The sequence below is a fragment of the Strigops habroptila genome, chromosome 6, assembly GCF_004027225.2.
Source record: "Strigops habroptila isolate Jane chromosome 6, bStrHab1.2.pri, whole genome shotgun sequence".
In the NCBI taxonomy this organism is placed as follows: Eukaryota; Metazoa; Chordata; class Aves; order Psittaciformes; family Psittacidae; genus Strigops; species Strigops habroptila.
In genome coordinates, this window is record NC_044282.2 from 16,275,504 (window position 1) to 16,292,997 (window position 17,494).

The following is a 17,494-nucleotide window of genomic DNA, read 5'->3' on the forward strand; positions in this document are numbered from 1 at the left end:
AACCCTTCACAGATTAAAACCTGATATTCTTTCCACCAAAGACTGGATCATTCTTTTCTTTGTATTTTGTCTGCTTCCTGCCACTCAACAGTCACCTCCTTGGCTGTGTCCCATCGCTTGCCCAGCTCTTCAAGCTGTCCTTTACAAGTTTCTTTGCAGATTCTCTATATGCTTCTCTTTACAACAACTTCCCACCACTGCAATGCTTGCAGCATCTTCTTATCCGTCCCCCAAACTTGAAAAAGTGCAACCAAACTACAAGTGTCAAAGCAGAAAGTGGCGAGTAGGTATAGAATCAGGATATGGACCTTCATTTGTTGGGTGGGTGGATATGTAATAGACTGTTCCCGGGAATTGAAGGAAGATGTTCTTCTCTTTCAGCTACATTCAGACCTTCAGCCATTTGTTAAAGAAAGTTCTCCTGACACTGTGGCCTTCAGTTTGAATTCTGCTCCTGCAGTCCTCCATCAGGAATTCCTTGGGAGGGAGGCATGGATTAAACAGATCAGAGAGGTAAATTAAAGCATTGTTTAGAATTTCCTAGTTTTGGAGTCTGTATCTGTCTTCCTGTCTATACTTTCAATCTGCGAAGAAACTTAGAAACTAATATCAAACAAGACAACATAGAGGTTACCTCTGCTCTCCAATACTTAACACCTCTCTCTTTCATGCTTTTAAGAGGGGGAAATCTAGGGACATGAAAGTCAAGCTCCATCAAACTTCCGTGTGTTAGTGTAACAAGTGGATTCATTTGCGTGGAGCATATATGTCTGTTCCTCTACACTACTTGTGCAAGCCCACATCTTAGCTTAAAGCTACTTTCAGTGACAGCTTAAAGCAAAGAAGTTTGCATTACAGTTGATTGAAAGGTAGGCACGTATTTCTTTCTGCTAACTTGGCCCTAGGAGCAGTATTTTGGATTGGGGAGGGAGGAGGGTATCTGGGGAACTTGGGTTATAGACCACTACAAAATATTTGTGAGATCTTGAAGTGAAGTAAACCATTTGTCATTTTGAAATTAAGGGCTGGTAGTTTATAATGTGCGATGAGGAATTTTGGAATTCTACAATCTCAACACAAGGCTCCTATGTGGGTGGAATGTAAATGAATTTGGATGATTGCAGTTGGAGAGTAATGGTATTACCACAACACAGTGTATAAAAGCTTTGAAACAATTTCCCATCTGCAGAATCTAGAGGAGGTTGTAGGACTCCAGGAGTGCCGTCTGTCTGCTTGTTAATTCTCATACCAAAAATGTGCATTATAGAAACAGTAAAGCAGTTCTCTCTGAAGGGGGTGGGGAAGTGACATGAACTATGCAAAAGTATTTACTGACTACTACTTTAGCTCAATACATTTTGTACACCTTGTCCAGAAGCCTTTTTTGGCTTTTGTTGATTTAGAAAGGAAAATTACCTTTCATTAACTACAAGCTCTGAAGTCACATTTACTATGTGAATTGCCGAAGTGAGTATCTGAATTGCCGAGGTGAGTATCTCCAGAGAGGACGCCTTTAACACCGGAGCGGGGGGAAGCACAGCATCCAGGAGCCTCAGCTTGGAGCGGCAACAGCGACCGAGGGAGCCTCAAGTCCTCGACAGGACTTGCCCAGGAGCCGGCAGCTCAGCTCACGCGAGCAGCTGACTCACAGGGGGCGGTGTCAGGAGTGACGGCACCAGCCCTCAGTGGGTAAAACCCATCCCAGGGAGCGTGGCGAACAGGGCGGGCAGTCAGGGCGTGGCACGGCAGTCAGGGCGTGGCATTGGCGCGGCAGTCAGGGCGTGGCGCGGCAGTTGGCGCAGGCAGGGCAAGCGGGCAGTGAGTGGGATGGTGAGCACTCGCCTCAGGACCAGGGCCCGCTCTGGGAGCTCTGCCCCAGCAGTGGCCAGCGTAGGCACCCAGACAGAGCCGATGAGAGGGGAGGCTGCGGCGCAGACCTCGGAGTGTAGAGAGTGCCTCGACTGGTCTCTTGAGGCGAGGGTGCAAAATGGACAGGGCTGCACTCGGTGCGCCCTGGTGGCGTCCTCCTGCAGCAGGTGGCTGAGCTGCGGGAGGCTGTTGGAGAGCTAAAAGATGCCAGGGAAGCTGAGAGGAAGCTGGGCTGCTTGCTCCAGGCCCAAACTGCGCAGGGGCTGCAAACGTCCAGCATTGCTCACATAGGAAAGAAGGAGGGCAGCAACCCGGAAAGATGGGAATTAGTTACGAGAAAAACTAACAAAAAAAGGAGGAAGAGGACAATTAACGACAAGGGACTTCCTCCTAAATCTGATGTCCCCACCCAGAACCGCTTCACAGTTTTGCAGGGGGCTAACAAGAAAGCACCCACCACACCTAATGAGCATCCTGCTGATGCACCAGTAGAGAGGATCCCCACTGGTGCCTCCAGGAAAAAGCGGAGCGTCATAGTAGTAGGGGACTCTACTTTGAAAGGCACAGAGGCACCCATCTGCCGGCCTGATCCAGTCTCGAGGGAGGTGTGTTGCCTGCCAGGGGCTCGGATCAGGGATGTTGCTGAGAGGCTGCCTGCTCTGGTAAGTCCTGCTGACTATTACCCCCTTCTAGTGGTCCATGTGAGTGCTAGAGATATAGATAGCAGTAGCCTGGAGAACATTAAGAAGGACTACAGAGCCCTGGGAGAGGTGGTTAGGGGCTCTGGAGCTCAGATAGTTTTTTTTCATCGATTCTCCAGGACAAAGGGGAGGACCTTAAAAAAGCTAGGCGCATTTGGCAGGTTAATAAATGGTTAGAATGGTGGTGCCATAGTCAGGGGTTTGGTTATTTAGAACATGGGGCTCCATTTGGGAGGCCAGGTCTACTGGAGGCTGGTGGAGCTGGTCTGACAAAGAAGGGGAAGAGCTGTTTTGGTAGGAGGCTTGCCAGGCTGGTCAAGAAAGCTTTAAACTAGATGTGTTGGGGGAGGGGAGCATTGATCCATCCCAACATTCCTGGTCAGTTGCCAGCACCTGTAATAAGTGCTTGGAGCGATGCAGAGATGTTCCAGCTGCCCCAGCCATTGAGTCGGCTGCATTTGGAGCTCGGCTAAGGTGCCTCTATACAAACGCCCGTAGTATGGGGAACAAGCAAGAGGAATTAGAGATGTGTGCAAGGCTACGGGAATATGATGTCATTGGTATCACAGAAGCACGGTGGGATGGCTCCTATGACTGGAGTGTCAGAATGGAAGGTTACAGGCTGTTTAGAAAAGACAGGCCAGGCAGACGGGGAGGGGACGTTGCTATCTATGTCAGTGATAGGCTAGAGAGTATGGAACTCTGTCTGGGGACGGGTGATGAGGTAACAGAGTGTTTGTGGGTCAGGATCAAAGGGAAAACAGCAATGGGGGACATTATGGTGGGGATCTGTCACAGGCCGCCTGATCAAGAGGACTCTGTGGATGAAGCGCTCTACAGACAGATAGGAGCAGCCTCACGCTCACAGGCCCTTGTCCTCATGGGAGACTTCAACCATCCTGACATCTGTTGGAGGGACGGTACGGCCCGGCACAAGCAATCCAGGAGGTTCCTCGATTGTGTGGAAGACAACTTCCTCTTTCAAGCAGTAGAGGAGCCGACGAGGAGAGGTGCCATGCTGGACCTTGTGCTCACCAACAGGGAGGGACTGGTTGGAAATGTGATGCTCCAGGGCAGCCTTGGCTCTAGTGATCACGAGATGCTTGAGTTTGAGATCCTCAGGACGGTGAGAAGAGCGTGCAGCAAGCTCACTGCCCTGGACTTCAAGAAAGCAGACTTTGGCCTCTTCAGGAACCTCCTTAGTAAGGTTTCATGGGATACAGTCCTAGAGGGCAGGGGGGCCCAAGACTGCTGGTCGGTATTCAAGGATCACCTGCTACGTGCTCAAGAGTGTTGCATCCCGACTAGAAGAAAGTGCAGCAGGAGGGCCAGGAGACCTCCATGGATGGACAAGGAGCTGCTGAGGACACTTAGAGGGAAAAAAGAAGCTTATAGAAGGTGGAAGCGAGGGCAGGCGGCCTGGGAAGAATATAGGAGCATTGCCCAGGAAGGTAGGGACCAGGTTAGGAAAGCTAAGGCCCAGCTAGAATTAAGTTTGGCAAGGGATGTAAAAGATAACAGGAAAGGATTCTATAGATACGTAGCAAATAAAAGACAGACTAGGGACAATGTAGGCCCTCTTCAGAAGCTATCAGGAGAACTGGCTACCATGGATTTGGAGAAGGCTGAGGTTCTTAATGACTTCTTTGCCTCAGTCTTCACCAGCAAATGCTCTGACCACACCACGAAAGTCTTGGAAAGCAGATGCAGGGACTGTGAGAACGAAGACCTTAGGCCCACTGTAGGGATCAGGTTCGAGACCACCTTAAGAACCTGAACGTGCACAAGTCCATGGGACCTGATGAAATCCATCCACGGGTCCTGAGGGAGCTGGCGAATGAAGTTGCTAAGCCACTGTCCATCATATTCGAAAAATCCTGGCAGTCAGGTGAAGTTCCCAGTGACTGGAAGAAGGGCAATATAACCCCCATTTTCAAGAAGGGGAAGGTGGAAGACCCAGGGAACTACAGACCAGTCAGTCTCACCTCTGTGCCTGGCAAAATCTTGGAACAGTTTCTCCTGGAAAACATGCTAAGGCACATGAAAAACAATGAGGTGGTTGGTGACAGCCAACATGGCTTCACTAAGGGGAGATCCTGCCTGACCAATTTGGTGGCCTTCTATGATGGAGCCACGGAACTGATGGAGAGGGGCAGAGCAGTTGACGTCATCTACCTGGACTTGTGCAAAGCGTTCAACACTGTCCCGCATGATATCCTTGTCTCTAAATTGGAGAGACATCAATTTGATAGATGGACCACTCGGTGGATAAAGAACCGGCTGGATGGCTGCACGCAAAGAGTTGTGGTAAATGGCTCGATGTCCAGTTGGAAACCTGTAACGAGTGGTGTCCCTCAGGGATCGGTGTTGGGACCGGTCCTGTTCAACATCTTTGTCGGCGACATGGACAGTGGGATTGAGTGCGCCCTCAGCAAGTTTGCTGACTACACCAAGCTGTGTGGTTCGGTTGATACGCTGGAGGGAAGGGATGCCATCCAGAGGGACCTTGACACGCTTGTGAGGTGGGCCAATGCCAACCTTATGAAGTTTAACCAAGCCAAGTGTAAGGTCCTACACCTGGGTTGGGGCAATCCCAGGCACTGCTACAGGTTGGGCGGAGAACAGATTCAGAGCAGCCCTGCGGAGAAGGACTTGGGGGTGTTGGTTTACGAGAAGCTTAACATGAGCCGGCAGTGTGCGCTTGCAGCCCAGAAAGCCAACCGTATCCTGGGCTGCATCAAAAGAAGCGTGACCAGCAGGTCGAAGGAGGTGATCGTGCCCCTCTACTCTGCTCTTGTGAGACCTCACTTGGAGTACTGTGTACAGTTCTGGTGTCCTCAACATAAAAAGGACATGGAGCTGTTGGAGCGAGTCCAGAGGAGGGCCATGAGGATGATAAGAGGGCTGGAGCACCTCCCGTATGAAGACAGGCTGAGAGAGTTGGGGCTGTTCAGCCTGGAGAAGAGAAGGCTGCATGGAGACCTCAGAGCAGCCTTCCAGTATCTGAAGGGGGTCTATAAGGATGCTGGGGAGGGACTCTTCCTTAGAGACTGTAGTGGTAGGACAAGGGGTAACGGGTTCAAACTTAAACAGGGGAAGTTTAGATTAGATATAAGGAAGAAGTTCTTTACAGTGAGGGTGGTGAGGCACTGGAATGGGTTGCCCAGGGAGGTTGTGGATGCTCCATCCCTGGCGGTGTTCAAGGCCAGGTTGGACAGAGCCTTGGGCAACATGGTTTAGGGCAAGGTGTCCCTGCCCATGGCAGGGGGGTTGGAACTAGATGATCTTAAGGTCCTTTCCAACCCTTACTATTCTATGATTCTATAATTCTATTCAGTGTAGGCCAGCCACTCAAACCAGAGACTTTCTTGTGTTGGCAGTACTCATAAGGGTATGCTCATAAGCGGCCCTCTTGTGCAATTTCATTTATACGGTTTAAATAAGCAAAGCATGCACAGTATACTCAGTCCCTGGCAGGTAGAATTTTTCTTAGTAGCTGGGGCATATGGAAATCACATTATAGACCTTTAATTACTGCTAAGTAATCTGGCTTTCTCCTTTGATTGTTTTCCCATATAAGCATTTGTACAATGGATTAAAGGCAGCACCTCGCCTTAGCAGCTTCCTTCTCCTACAGGAAGGTTTTGGAGTTCAAGAAAGAGAGCCCCATTGCACCTAGTAGCCTCCACAGTGGTATACTGCTCTGAGAGCATGTGGCTGGAACTCAGTGCCTATCAAGCATATCTTAAATGAAAGCAGTTTACAGAAAGCTCATGAAGGATGCCTGAACTTCTGTGGAGGGCCCAGAATATCTGTGGTTGTCTCACCACAGCTCTTTTGTCAGAGGTCTGGATACAGTGATTATTCCCAGGGTAGTCTTTGCACCTTTCTGCTGCTGAGCTGAAGACCTTGTCTTCAAGGTCCCTTGTCTCTTCATTTGGAAAGAGCAAAACACATCAGATATCCAGGTGTGGAAGGTTGCATAAAAGCTAGATATATGTGCTTTGAGAAGATTAGATTCTGATCTGGATGAAATTTAGAGACTGCCTTAAAAGGGACTTGGGATGTGTGTAGAGAGAAGCCTTGTCAAAGGAGGAAAAATAATGTTTACGTATGTGTGTGTGTGTACATGGATATATACATATATATACATATATATGTATACACACACACATATAAATATATATATACACACACACACACATACAGGAATGAATGATCCATAAAGACCCAAGTCTCTCTTGTTCTCACTGGCCTCACCACCAACACTGCCCACCTTTGTGCATTTAAAACTAAAATGCCCAATGAACTGTTTGGTCAAGTGTCTATATTAAAAGGAGTATGAGTTAGAGTAGAGACATAAAATGTTTTGGTTTTATTTTGGTTTATTTTTTTCTTAAGGTTTTTTTTTTTTTAATCAACAAACAAAACACCACACCAAACCACGCAACCTTAAATGGTTCTCAGGAAACACTGGTAGACAGACAAATGCTTGAATGCTCTTCTTCAGACAGTGTGTTGTAATGCAGTCCCACTGAGCTTTTGGAAAGACCCATATTCTTAAAATTTAGCAGATAATTCAGGATTGTGGGATGAGGATTTCCTAGGGGTCAAAAACCAGAAGACTTAGTCACTTTTAGCCATTTACAGATACCACTTACTAGACAAGAGCAAAAATTCTCTGGCTTCAACAGGCATCTGACATCTAAGCAGTGAGGTACAAAAGATCAAAGTTTGAGTGAAGAATTTAGTGGAATCCCTCAAGTCTACAAGTCCAGAATCCATCTTAGCTCATAGCATTTGTAATTTAAAAAAAGGGTAAGTCAGAAACTAGAACTATCAAATCTAGGCCAATGTAAACCATGTGCCTTGCACCATATCTTTCTGAGCCTTCTCAGAAGAAGCAGGGCTGGAAGAAAAGCATTTATCAAATGCTTTATCAAGCATTTCTCAAGTATAGGGTTTAAGACATGTAAAAGGGACCATCTCATCTGAGAAAGAAAAGTCAGTTTCGGAAGACATCCTGAAAACCTGCTCCAAAAGCATTGTTAAACCTTGCGGTCTACTTATCTGGTGCATTCTCAGTAATTTAACAGGGGATTCGGGGATTGTTTTTGGATCCTGGCAAGGTGAGGTGATTTCACACCACCTTATTTACTAATAAAGAATGTAATGGTATTACTGTCCCTCACTACTGGCACATGGCGATCTTTGGTGTTCAGGAGGAAGGCTGAGTTGAGTTGGCTGTTCATGTGTCTAATATGGTTGGTAAGCAGAATCTTTTCTTTGAGGGCCCCAAGTCCTGACATTCAGAGGCTGAGCTCCCAAACCAAGCAGTGAGGCCTAGAAAGTTATCTAAGTTTGGTAAGAGTGTATAGCTTTTGCAAGACAGGCTTAGTACCTTTGAGGAAGCTAAAACAGATGCAGAAGTCTGATGTAAAAGGAAAAAAAAGTCTGTGTGTCTGAGGTTGGGGTCAGTAAAAGTCAAAGAGCCAAACTATTGAGATGGTAAGAAGAAAGCAAGCAAAGATGCAGTTGTAGTAAAGAGGGCTTAGGAAACAGGTTAGCTAAGGTTGCTGCTTCAGAAGCACAACTGCCATTGACTTGAATTCTTGAGAAAATCATAGAATCATAGAATGGTTGGGGTTGGAAAGGATCATCTAGTTCCAACCCCCCTGCCATGGGCAGGGACATCTCACACTGGACCATGTTGCCCAAGGCTCCGTCCAAGCTGGCCTTGAACACCACCGGGGATGGAGCATTTACCACTTCTTTGGGCAACCTGTTCCAGTGCCTCACCACCCTCACAGTAAAGAACTTCTTGCTGCTTGTAATGTGTATTAAGTGGAGGAGGCGGCATGCTGAGCATACCTTTCCCAGTATTGCCAAGACTAACAAGCACCTTCCTCTAACAAGTTGGCAAATTCTCCACTGCAGTGTGAATCTGCATATAGGCAGTCATTTGTTAAAGGACGTATCTGTCGTGTGTTCTGATATACAATATAACTTGATAGATATATTTTGAAGAAGCTGTAAGATCCAACCAGTACGAATAAAAGTTGGCAAATCGAGGAGATGAAAATACACAAATAAGGAAGCAGTTACTGGCAGTGATTTTACTACTCCCAAATGCTATCAGGCTGTTTTCTTAATACGCATTCCAGAAAAGCTAACTCTTAAGAAGCTTAAAGAGAGTAATAAAGAGATTTCACGGATCAGTCCTCTTTCTCCTTCAGAGAAACAAGTTTTGATATTTACTGTTTTCCTTCCTGTTCTGCTTGCTCAGTCTCTCATTGGTTCTTTTCTCTGTTCTTCCTCCCTTACAAAAATTAATTAATTTTCCAAATCTGTGCCATCTCAATAACATCTCTTCAATGCTGTGCTTGCCAGTGCAGGCCTCAGCTTTTCTCCTTATGCCAGCTCAACTGCTGCCCTTGGCTGCTCTCTGAAGTCCCCACAGAGGACATTGAGAAGCAGTGATCCTAATCTACATCTTTTCAGGAGATGTGTTCCGGAAGAACTGAGTTTTGTGGTCTTCCCTTGTGGAGGCTAGGGGAAAAAAATGGGTGATTTTTTTTCTCAATGTGTCTTAAAAAGAGTAGAGCTGGAGTTGGATGAGGTGATAATGATAAAGCAGGATGTGACCTCAGGGAAGGGCTTCAGGCTGGTTAAACAGGAATGCTCTGCATCTGGCAGACCACTGCCACTGGGTGAGAAAGACAGACATCTCTTCTACAAAAAGAGAAAGCTGGACCACATACTTTTCTGCATCTGGGCAAGAAGAAATTTAGAATTTATTCATACTTCTTTCTGAATGTATTAGGAGTTACAGATTGTGTGTATCTGCTACCTAAATAAAGAATAATGCTGATACTTAAATACAATTCTAAAGCAAAACTACTTCTGACCTAGGTCTAATAGCACTGACATGGTCCGGACATCCCCTTTGGACAGCACTAGACTATTACCTGTGTGCAAATCACTGTGGATATGTGGAGAGTACTCTCTTAAGAAAATAAATCCTGTTGTTATTGATAAGAAGGATAGTTTATTTTGGAATCTCATGGGAGAGATTAATTAATGCAAACAGCAAGATTTCTTAGGACCAAAACATTTTGATTTCAACAAATGTTTAACCGCAAGTCATGATAAAAAACCTAAAAATTACATTGAGTATCTGCAGCTCATGTCTGAAACAGAACCATGTTGTATAAGCTGGTAACACATTTGGTTGTATTTTGGGGGTTTTTTTTTTCTGTAGCAGACTCCTAAAGAAAGTCAGTTTAAAGTAGTAGCTCTTGTAATTGCATTCTTTATTCTTGCAACTTTAGTCAGTAGTATGTAATGTCTTACATAAAATCTCTCTTTCTCTTTAAGGCACAAGGAAAAGGAAATATCATGGACTACAAGAAGGTTGGTAAATTGCATTTAAATCTCAGTATTTGTAAAGCTTTTTTGTAATATTTCAAGGATATTCTTGACAGTCGAGAGCAACTTTCTAAAGTCAGTTTATAATTTGTGCATGTGTATACGGAGGGAGAGAAAATGGCTTGTGCAATTTCTTGATTTTAAAAAGGCAGTAATAGTGGGCTGTACTGTAACTATCAGATGTAGCTATGTAATAATGATGTTTGCCATTATTTATCCCATTTACTTCCCCAAACTTGGTTTTGAAACCAGCCTTCTGATGGGTTTTGCTGTCTTCTTTTTCTGCAGTTATTTGTGGGTTAGCTCCCATCAGCAGTCTCTATGTATTGATAGAGTATGCAGTTACTTAATCTCACCTTAATGCCATGCCATCTATTAAAAAATATACATACACATGTGTTATAATAATTTGTGTTTCTTCCAGTTCCCATTATAACTTTTAGTTAAGTCACCACTGTATTTGCTACTGGGACTGCTGTATAGTAAAGGCAGACCTGAACTAATTAGCTTAAAATAGCTGGGACACTGGTAAAGCTCTTGAGAGCTGCAGGAGATGGCTCGGAAGGTTCCTAGTTAAATACTGGAGCACAGCATGCTTGTGGGGGAGACAGGTGACATTGTGTCCCCAGCTGACTCACCAAGCACAAACCTGGCTTGTTTGGAGTCTTAGGTAAATTATGAGGGTCCAGTCAGTTACCTCCAGCATCAGTGGAAAATAACATATTAATTATTGAGCCTCATGCATGATTGATAATTGCTTCTTGAACTGGGGCCTGAAGTGTTGCAGCTATTGTTGCTAGCATGGAAGGCTAACTCACAGGTACAGGTCAGACTGTTCCTGTAATTACTCTATTAAGAAAATATGTAATTTGGATTATTAAAAAATCCTCTTAGAACATAGAAAAGATCTCAGCCTTAGCTTGCTATTTAAAATCATTGTGCCTTTTTTTTTGTTCTACAATAGAAGAAAACTGTTATGACTGTGACTTTCTAAATCGCCACTGAAAGCACTAAATTTCTTCTTCAAATATGTCTGAGACACTTCTGTGAATGTTTAAAATGGGCTATGTGCTTTCTTAACTCCAGAATGGTTTTTTCCTTTAAATTGCTACAACTGTGATCTACCCAGTGTCATTTCCATAATTAAAAGAGAAAGGGGGAGGGGGGGGGAGAGGAAGCATCTACATTTGCTTCACTGGATTAAATATTTGTCAGCATATTCTGTATTTTGACTGAAATTATTTCATTTTTTGGATCCATCCATGAAATTTAAAAAAATATACTGTGCTTAGGCAACTTGGACACCTGAATAAAAGGAAAGGAAGGGGGAAAAGCCCTTCAAGTTTTGTATATTGAGCAAATGACTTCAGCCATAAAGCATGTGATTTTACTGGCTCTGGCTAATGATCTCGTACACAAGCACAGGTGATATGAGTATAGTAATGATGGTGAAAAATTCTCCATGGTTTTTGTGAGCTCAAAAAAAACCCCACCAACTTTGGTTTTTTCAGAAATCGCTTTCAAAAATATGATGTTAAGCCCCTCTCTCCTATCTTTCTTCATTTAAAAGAAGTCATCATTAGTTACATCCATGCTAAATGAACCCAGTAATCTGTAGTTCACCCTGGCATAGTAGCTGGACCAGTACATGCCAATTAGAAGGCATGTTGTGCAGTACAAATTACTATTTCTTTTTCACCCTTTGCTATGTTGTCTTTATTTCTGCATCACTAGAATCAGTGTTTTGCACATTGCTCAGTCTTTTCTTCTCAGTATCAAGGGCCCCTCTCATCTTTCTGTTTAGTTGCTAGAAATACTTTAATGTTCCTAATCAAATCTGGGGGCTTGTTTCTCATTGAGTCTCCAAAATATGTCCTCTTTCATTTTGTAAAAGCAAAGGTCACCAAATCTACCTGTAGAAATTCTGAAAATTTGTATTATTTTTGTACTTCTAATTTTTGTTATGAACTTCAGTGTGCCACTTAGTTGAGATAAAAATGGTGCTCCTTTAGTTGAATTCATAAATATATGTATACAGAAATCGTTAACTGTTTAGCCTGTTTAAGAATATTCTACTGTATTTGCTATGGCTTTCAATCACAATAATGAGTGAAGTTAAATTTGAGAAATTGAGGTCCTCCCATTTAACTTTCCTCCCTAAAAAGCAAAGGTCTTATTTCAGTTATGAGACTGCTCCAGAATTTTGAATTATTGTTTTGGTGTGTGTTATATTAAAATGATACGCCTGGTTTTTTCACAGACAAAAAGATACCTAGATGTTACTAGTAAATTTAGTGAGGGCTCTGACACACAGTAGTGAAATGCTTTCTATTAATTTAATTAGGTCTGAAACTGTCATGTCAATAAGGTCACTATGTTCTGCAAAAATCTTTTAGTACTTTTTTTCTCCCAGCTTTTCTCAAATCCTTTTATCAGAAGGACTTTGGTATCAGAAAAGGCTTATTTTAAGGTCTATGATTCTGAATATTTTTTCTCACAGTAGTATCTGAATGTTTCACTCTTCCTTCCCTCTCCTCCTCCTCCCTCCCCCCCACCCCCCATCACACCATATCCACACAAATCATTGATGCACCATTGTGGTGTTTGAAAGCCTTTACCAGAGATGAAGAAGTAGTTTCAGCTCTGTTTTAGTGGTATTTCTCAGATAACAAAAGAGAAAGTACCAGTATATGGCAGGGACAGAATTCGTGTATGTCATTGAAAGAGACAGTAACTTTCCTCGTCACCTCATTTGTATGTGTTATTTTGGCAAAAATCTCAGACTTTTCAAACCAGAAAGCTTTTATCCATTTTACATCTACTTTGCATGCAAGATAAGCTGTGTAATTCTAAAACAATAAATTGAGATTCTCAATTTAATTGTAACTATTTTATAATATTGATTAAAAACTCTCCACTGAAGTAAAGGTCTTAATGGTGCTTGGCAGTACACAGACTTGTTAAATGAGTGTAACAAAGGCACAACTAGTAGCAGAAATGAGTAAGCTGGGAATAATGCTTGTTTTCTGGCCAAGGCTCTAGAAGAATTATAAGGCTAAATAAAGAAATAAATCCTGTGTTTTGCAGCTAATGAATATGCTACCGCAAGGATTTGTTGTTTTTCTAAATGAATGCAGAAAGGATGCATTGAGTCAAGTAAAAGAGGACATAGCAAAACTTTATTTTTATGGTAGCCCTGTCCATTTGCTCTGGTGGCTCTTACAGAGGCCTTTCATCCAAACTGGCATGGGACATATGGTGCATCAGCATAGTATGCTGTTACACACCTCGGTTTGTATATTGAAACGCTGTGCCTGACAGCAGCTTTTGTATATTTTGTACTTGGAAGTAGCATGAGTCAAGAAGCGGTAGATCCAGCCATTCATGGCACTAATGTCTTCACTTCCCATATGGTAGGAAAGAGAAAAAGAGGAAAGGTCACATTTGGAAACAAGGAGGTTTCTCAGTGACACCCTACTGTCATGCAACTAATAACAGTGACACAGTGCCATCCAGTTGTGTTAGCAAGAGTCGCATGGCTCCCCTTTCCCAGCTCAGCATTGACCACCACAGCGCGTTCATCCTGCCGCAGTGCTACCAGCAGAGCAGGTTTACAGTTACAGGTGGAAATGACAGTAGTCATGTGGTTATGTTTGTTTGAAGTCCAGAGAATCATCGTGAGATGTGTCATGGGACCATAGGCCAAAGAGTCTTTTGCTCCTGAAATGCAACAAGAGTTAAAAACAGAGGATTGTTGTTTGTGGATGCTTATGACATGTGGTGGTTTTCCATGAAAATTTGTCTCATTTGTTTTGGAGCAACCACTGCTATTAGTTCCTTTTGTTACATATATTAAAAAACAAACAAACAAAGAGAACAGTCAGAGATTTACTGAATATAGGGGGTTTGATGTGTTATGATATTACCAAAGCAGCCAAAACCATTCAGAAGAAGCAATTTTCTCCTTTGTTGGAATTAACCACATCTGCATTATCAAGGTGGACATCCAGTACCAAAAATCAGCTGCATCTTTGTTTTTAATGAGTGAGTATTTTCCATGGCTCTTTTGGGGTGAGAATCCAGCACAGCTTTTGTTTCATTAAAGCAAATCATCACATCTTTTAATATAAGTACCAAGTGAATTGTTTGTGTATGCTAAGGTGACAATTAACAATCACTCTTTGCCTTAATGTGATTTAAGAAATTCATCCTTTTTGGGAAAAAGTCATCACTTAACTACCACTGTTTAGATTTAAAAGCTAGTGGGCCTCAGTGGGCCTTGTTAAGTTCACTGTGAAAGGCACGGAAAGGCATCAGGAGAAGCAGTTGGTGTTTCTTCTAAAATATTAAGGGGTCTGTACAATCAATCATTGTCTGGGGACGACTTACAATTTTTTGGCAATGTGTATCCCAAGAACTGCATAACAGCTGGAGTAGCAGTGCCCCTGTAAGCAGCCCATCTTTCCTCAGCTGTTGGGGGTGACTCTCTCCAGATTTGGTCTCTTTCTGGGTAGGGTGGTTTTGAGTTTGAAATAAAAGGGAATTTTTCTGTTTGTCAAATGAATAAAGAAAATAAATCCTACTCTGCTAATGGAAGTTTCTGGAGGGTGTTTATGCCCTTTAAAGATGCATTTCTTTACCTTTTGTATGGAAACAGATTGTAAAAAAATATTGGATAAATAGTGCGTATCATGCTGCATATAGCCAACAAAGATTTAGGAAAAAAAGTAATTATCATTTGACATTATGAAGTGATGTAATTAAATGATTGTCCAATACATTTTGAGAAGGAAGAGCATAACTCTCTGTCCAACCACAAAAACTGTAAGAGTGGGTGCTGAGACATTCCAAGGTACTTATAAAACAAAGGAAAAAAGTTGACAAATTGATCTACTAGCTGTGAAACGTGTTGGTACCTTTTCAAGGTAACATTTCAGCAGTCTAAAACATCAGTGCTTACTGAGCACAATGTTCCCACAAAACAGAAAACAAATTTAGAAAAGCCAGTGCAGAACACTGCAAACTGAGCATTATTCACTCACTCGGCCACAGGTCAATTTAAATTTTGTGTTTGGGTGTTTCTTTTTGTTTCAGTGAGTACTGTGTACCTCAGAAATGTAGAATGCTTTAGCTCACTTCAAGATCAGAGAGAATGCATGATGCTGGAAGATTTCAGTATATAACAAATTTATCTGTTTAGGATCATTCTTCTAAAACAACAACAGAAAATCTGAAGTTACTTGTTGATATCTTGTCACTGAAACAGTCCTAAATTTCACCATTGAGGGGGGCAAAATTTCAGCGTTCTCATTCTCCCTTTACACATAAAGTCTAATACAGCCAAAATATTCACCATGTATTCAGTAAGTCTTCCGCCCCCTCCCCCCCCCCCAATTTCAGATAGCTCTACTTATAGAGCTATTTGAAAGGGATCTTCTTTCCTTTGGCTACGAAATAAGGTAGAAATATCTCAGCAGAGAAGACTTGAAGTTAGTTGTCATTGTACCTGAACACCTGCTTAGTTTTTGTCGTCTTAAATTCTTCAGTCTCCAAAATCCAAGCAGACTCTAGTTTGCTTCTTTGACCTCTTGCTGCTCTCAGAGAAGCCATTCTGTCCAACAGCAATCCAGAACAGTTGGTCTGAAAGGCAAATACTTCTGTTGTATGGATGATGAATTTTCTCTTTGCCTTTTTAAAACAAAGGGACTGGGAAACATAGTACTTTGAACTCTATTCACAGAATCACACAATAGTTTAAGTTGCAAGAGACCTTTGGGGGATGTTTGGTCCAAACTCTCACTCAAAGCAGAGCCAGTATGGGTTTGCTCAGTTGAGTTTTGGACAGATTTCACAGCCAACCTGAGCAACCTGTTCCAGTGCTCAACCGCCCTCTGGGTGGAAAAGAATTTTCTTGTTTCCTTGGCTATAATCAGCATTTCCCAGGCTGTAACCTGTGTCTATTGCCTCTCATCCCTTCCACACACACCGCTGAGAAGAGGCCAGTTCAAACTCCTTGCCCATGAGATACAGGAATAGCAGCCTTCTCTTCTTGAGACTGAACTAAGTAGTTCCCAGCATTTCTGTGCTTCCTGTAGTATGGCAGTGTCATTCACTTTCGCTTTTACTTTCACTACCCAAAATTGGGCACAGAACTCCAGACATAGTCCCACAAGCAGTAATTGCTTGCTGAATGCACTTGTTAATGCAGCCCAAGAAGTGGCTGATGACCTTTGCTGCAAGGACATGCTGCTTCAAGAAAAAAGTGTGTGTGTAGATAACTAACTGTGAAGGAAAAAGAATGTAGTTGAAACATCAGAAGAACAGGATGTGGACCTCTTGGCCTGTTGATCATTGATTAAAATCTACTTAAATGTTGTCAAATCTGCTTAGAAGCAACTGCTGTTGGATGACCATTTAGTACCATATGTGAAACTAGCAGTTGGTTTTGAGATCCGCCATTTTATTACTCTTTGTATATTTGTAACAAATCAGTAAAATTTAAAAGCTATGTAGATCCTATCAAAGTAGTTAATCCAAATGTAGAATCCCTTATGAGTGTGCTGTATATACTTAATAAAAAAACCCCAAACATTAGTGCCACAAAGTACGAGCAGGAATGCGAGTTCACTACAATTGTATATATGGTATGACCTGTATGGTATGACATAGCACAGGTTTTCTTTTTATTATTCACTTCATGCTCTAGTGCAGGAAATAATTTCTTAGTTTTAATGTCTTCATAACTCATAAACAGAGAGATGTGGCACACAAGTATACTCTTTGCTTTTATGGTGGACTTAGAAGGATAAGCCTGTGAACAGGGAAGTAAAAGTTCTAATCCATAAGGATCCCTCTGATCCCACACATAGGGCCGGAACCACGAATTGACTTTACTGTGAGGGTGGTGAAGCACTGGAATGGGTTGCCCAGGGAGGCTGTGGATGCTCCATCCCTGGCGGTGTTCAAGGCCAGGTTGGACAGAGCCTTGGGCGACGTGGTTTAGTGCGAGGTGTCCCTGGCCATGGCAGGGGGGTTGGAACTAGATGATCTTAAGGTCCTTTCCAACCCTTCCTATTCTATGATTCTATATATTGTTATATGGCTATTGCTCCAAAACTACCTTTATTCCATCCACGTGAGAGATGGAAGCAGCCCTGAGACTAAGGTCTTGAACCCAGATCCCCCTTTACATAGAAAGTGGCTGCTGTTCTGGGTTTTGGTTCTGTTCTTGGCCCAGCAAATGTCAGACAGTTGAGTGGAAAACGCCTCAACTCCAACTATTTGGTGCTTATGGTTGTCTCCTGAAGGATAGGAAATGGAAGCTTGAAACCAAGGTGCTGATATAAAACACTCCTTTCCAGTGGGCAGTCTCATTTCCAAAGGGCAATCTTCAAGCAACAATCAATGGCTTGTTACCATGCATTTGTGGGACATGACTAGACCATGTGGGTGCAGAGGGGGATAGTGGAAAGCTGCCTTAAAGTTAGAAGGGCTCA

General features: G+C 43.0%; 1 protein-coding gene across 3 annotated transcripts in view; it reads left to right on the forward strand.

Moving 5' to 3' along the window:
• The window catches only part of PDSS2 (decaprenyl diphosphate synthase subunit 2), a 122,212-nt gene that overhangs the window by 98,904 nt on the left and 5,814 nt on the right, over window positions 1-17,494 (forward strand). For 2 of the 3 annotated variants that reach the window (XM_030490548.1, XM_030490546.1), the window contains exons 6-7: window positions 382-513; window positions 9,948-9,983. In XM_030490548.1, coding sequence (XP_030346408.1) covers window positions 382-513; window positions 9,948-9,983 — 168 coding nt within the window. The remainder of the gene's footprint in view (window positions 1-381; window positions 514-9,947; window positions 9,984-17,494) is intronic. The other variant, XM_030490547.1, reaches the window with a different exon arrangement.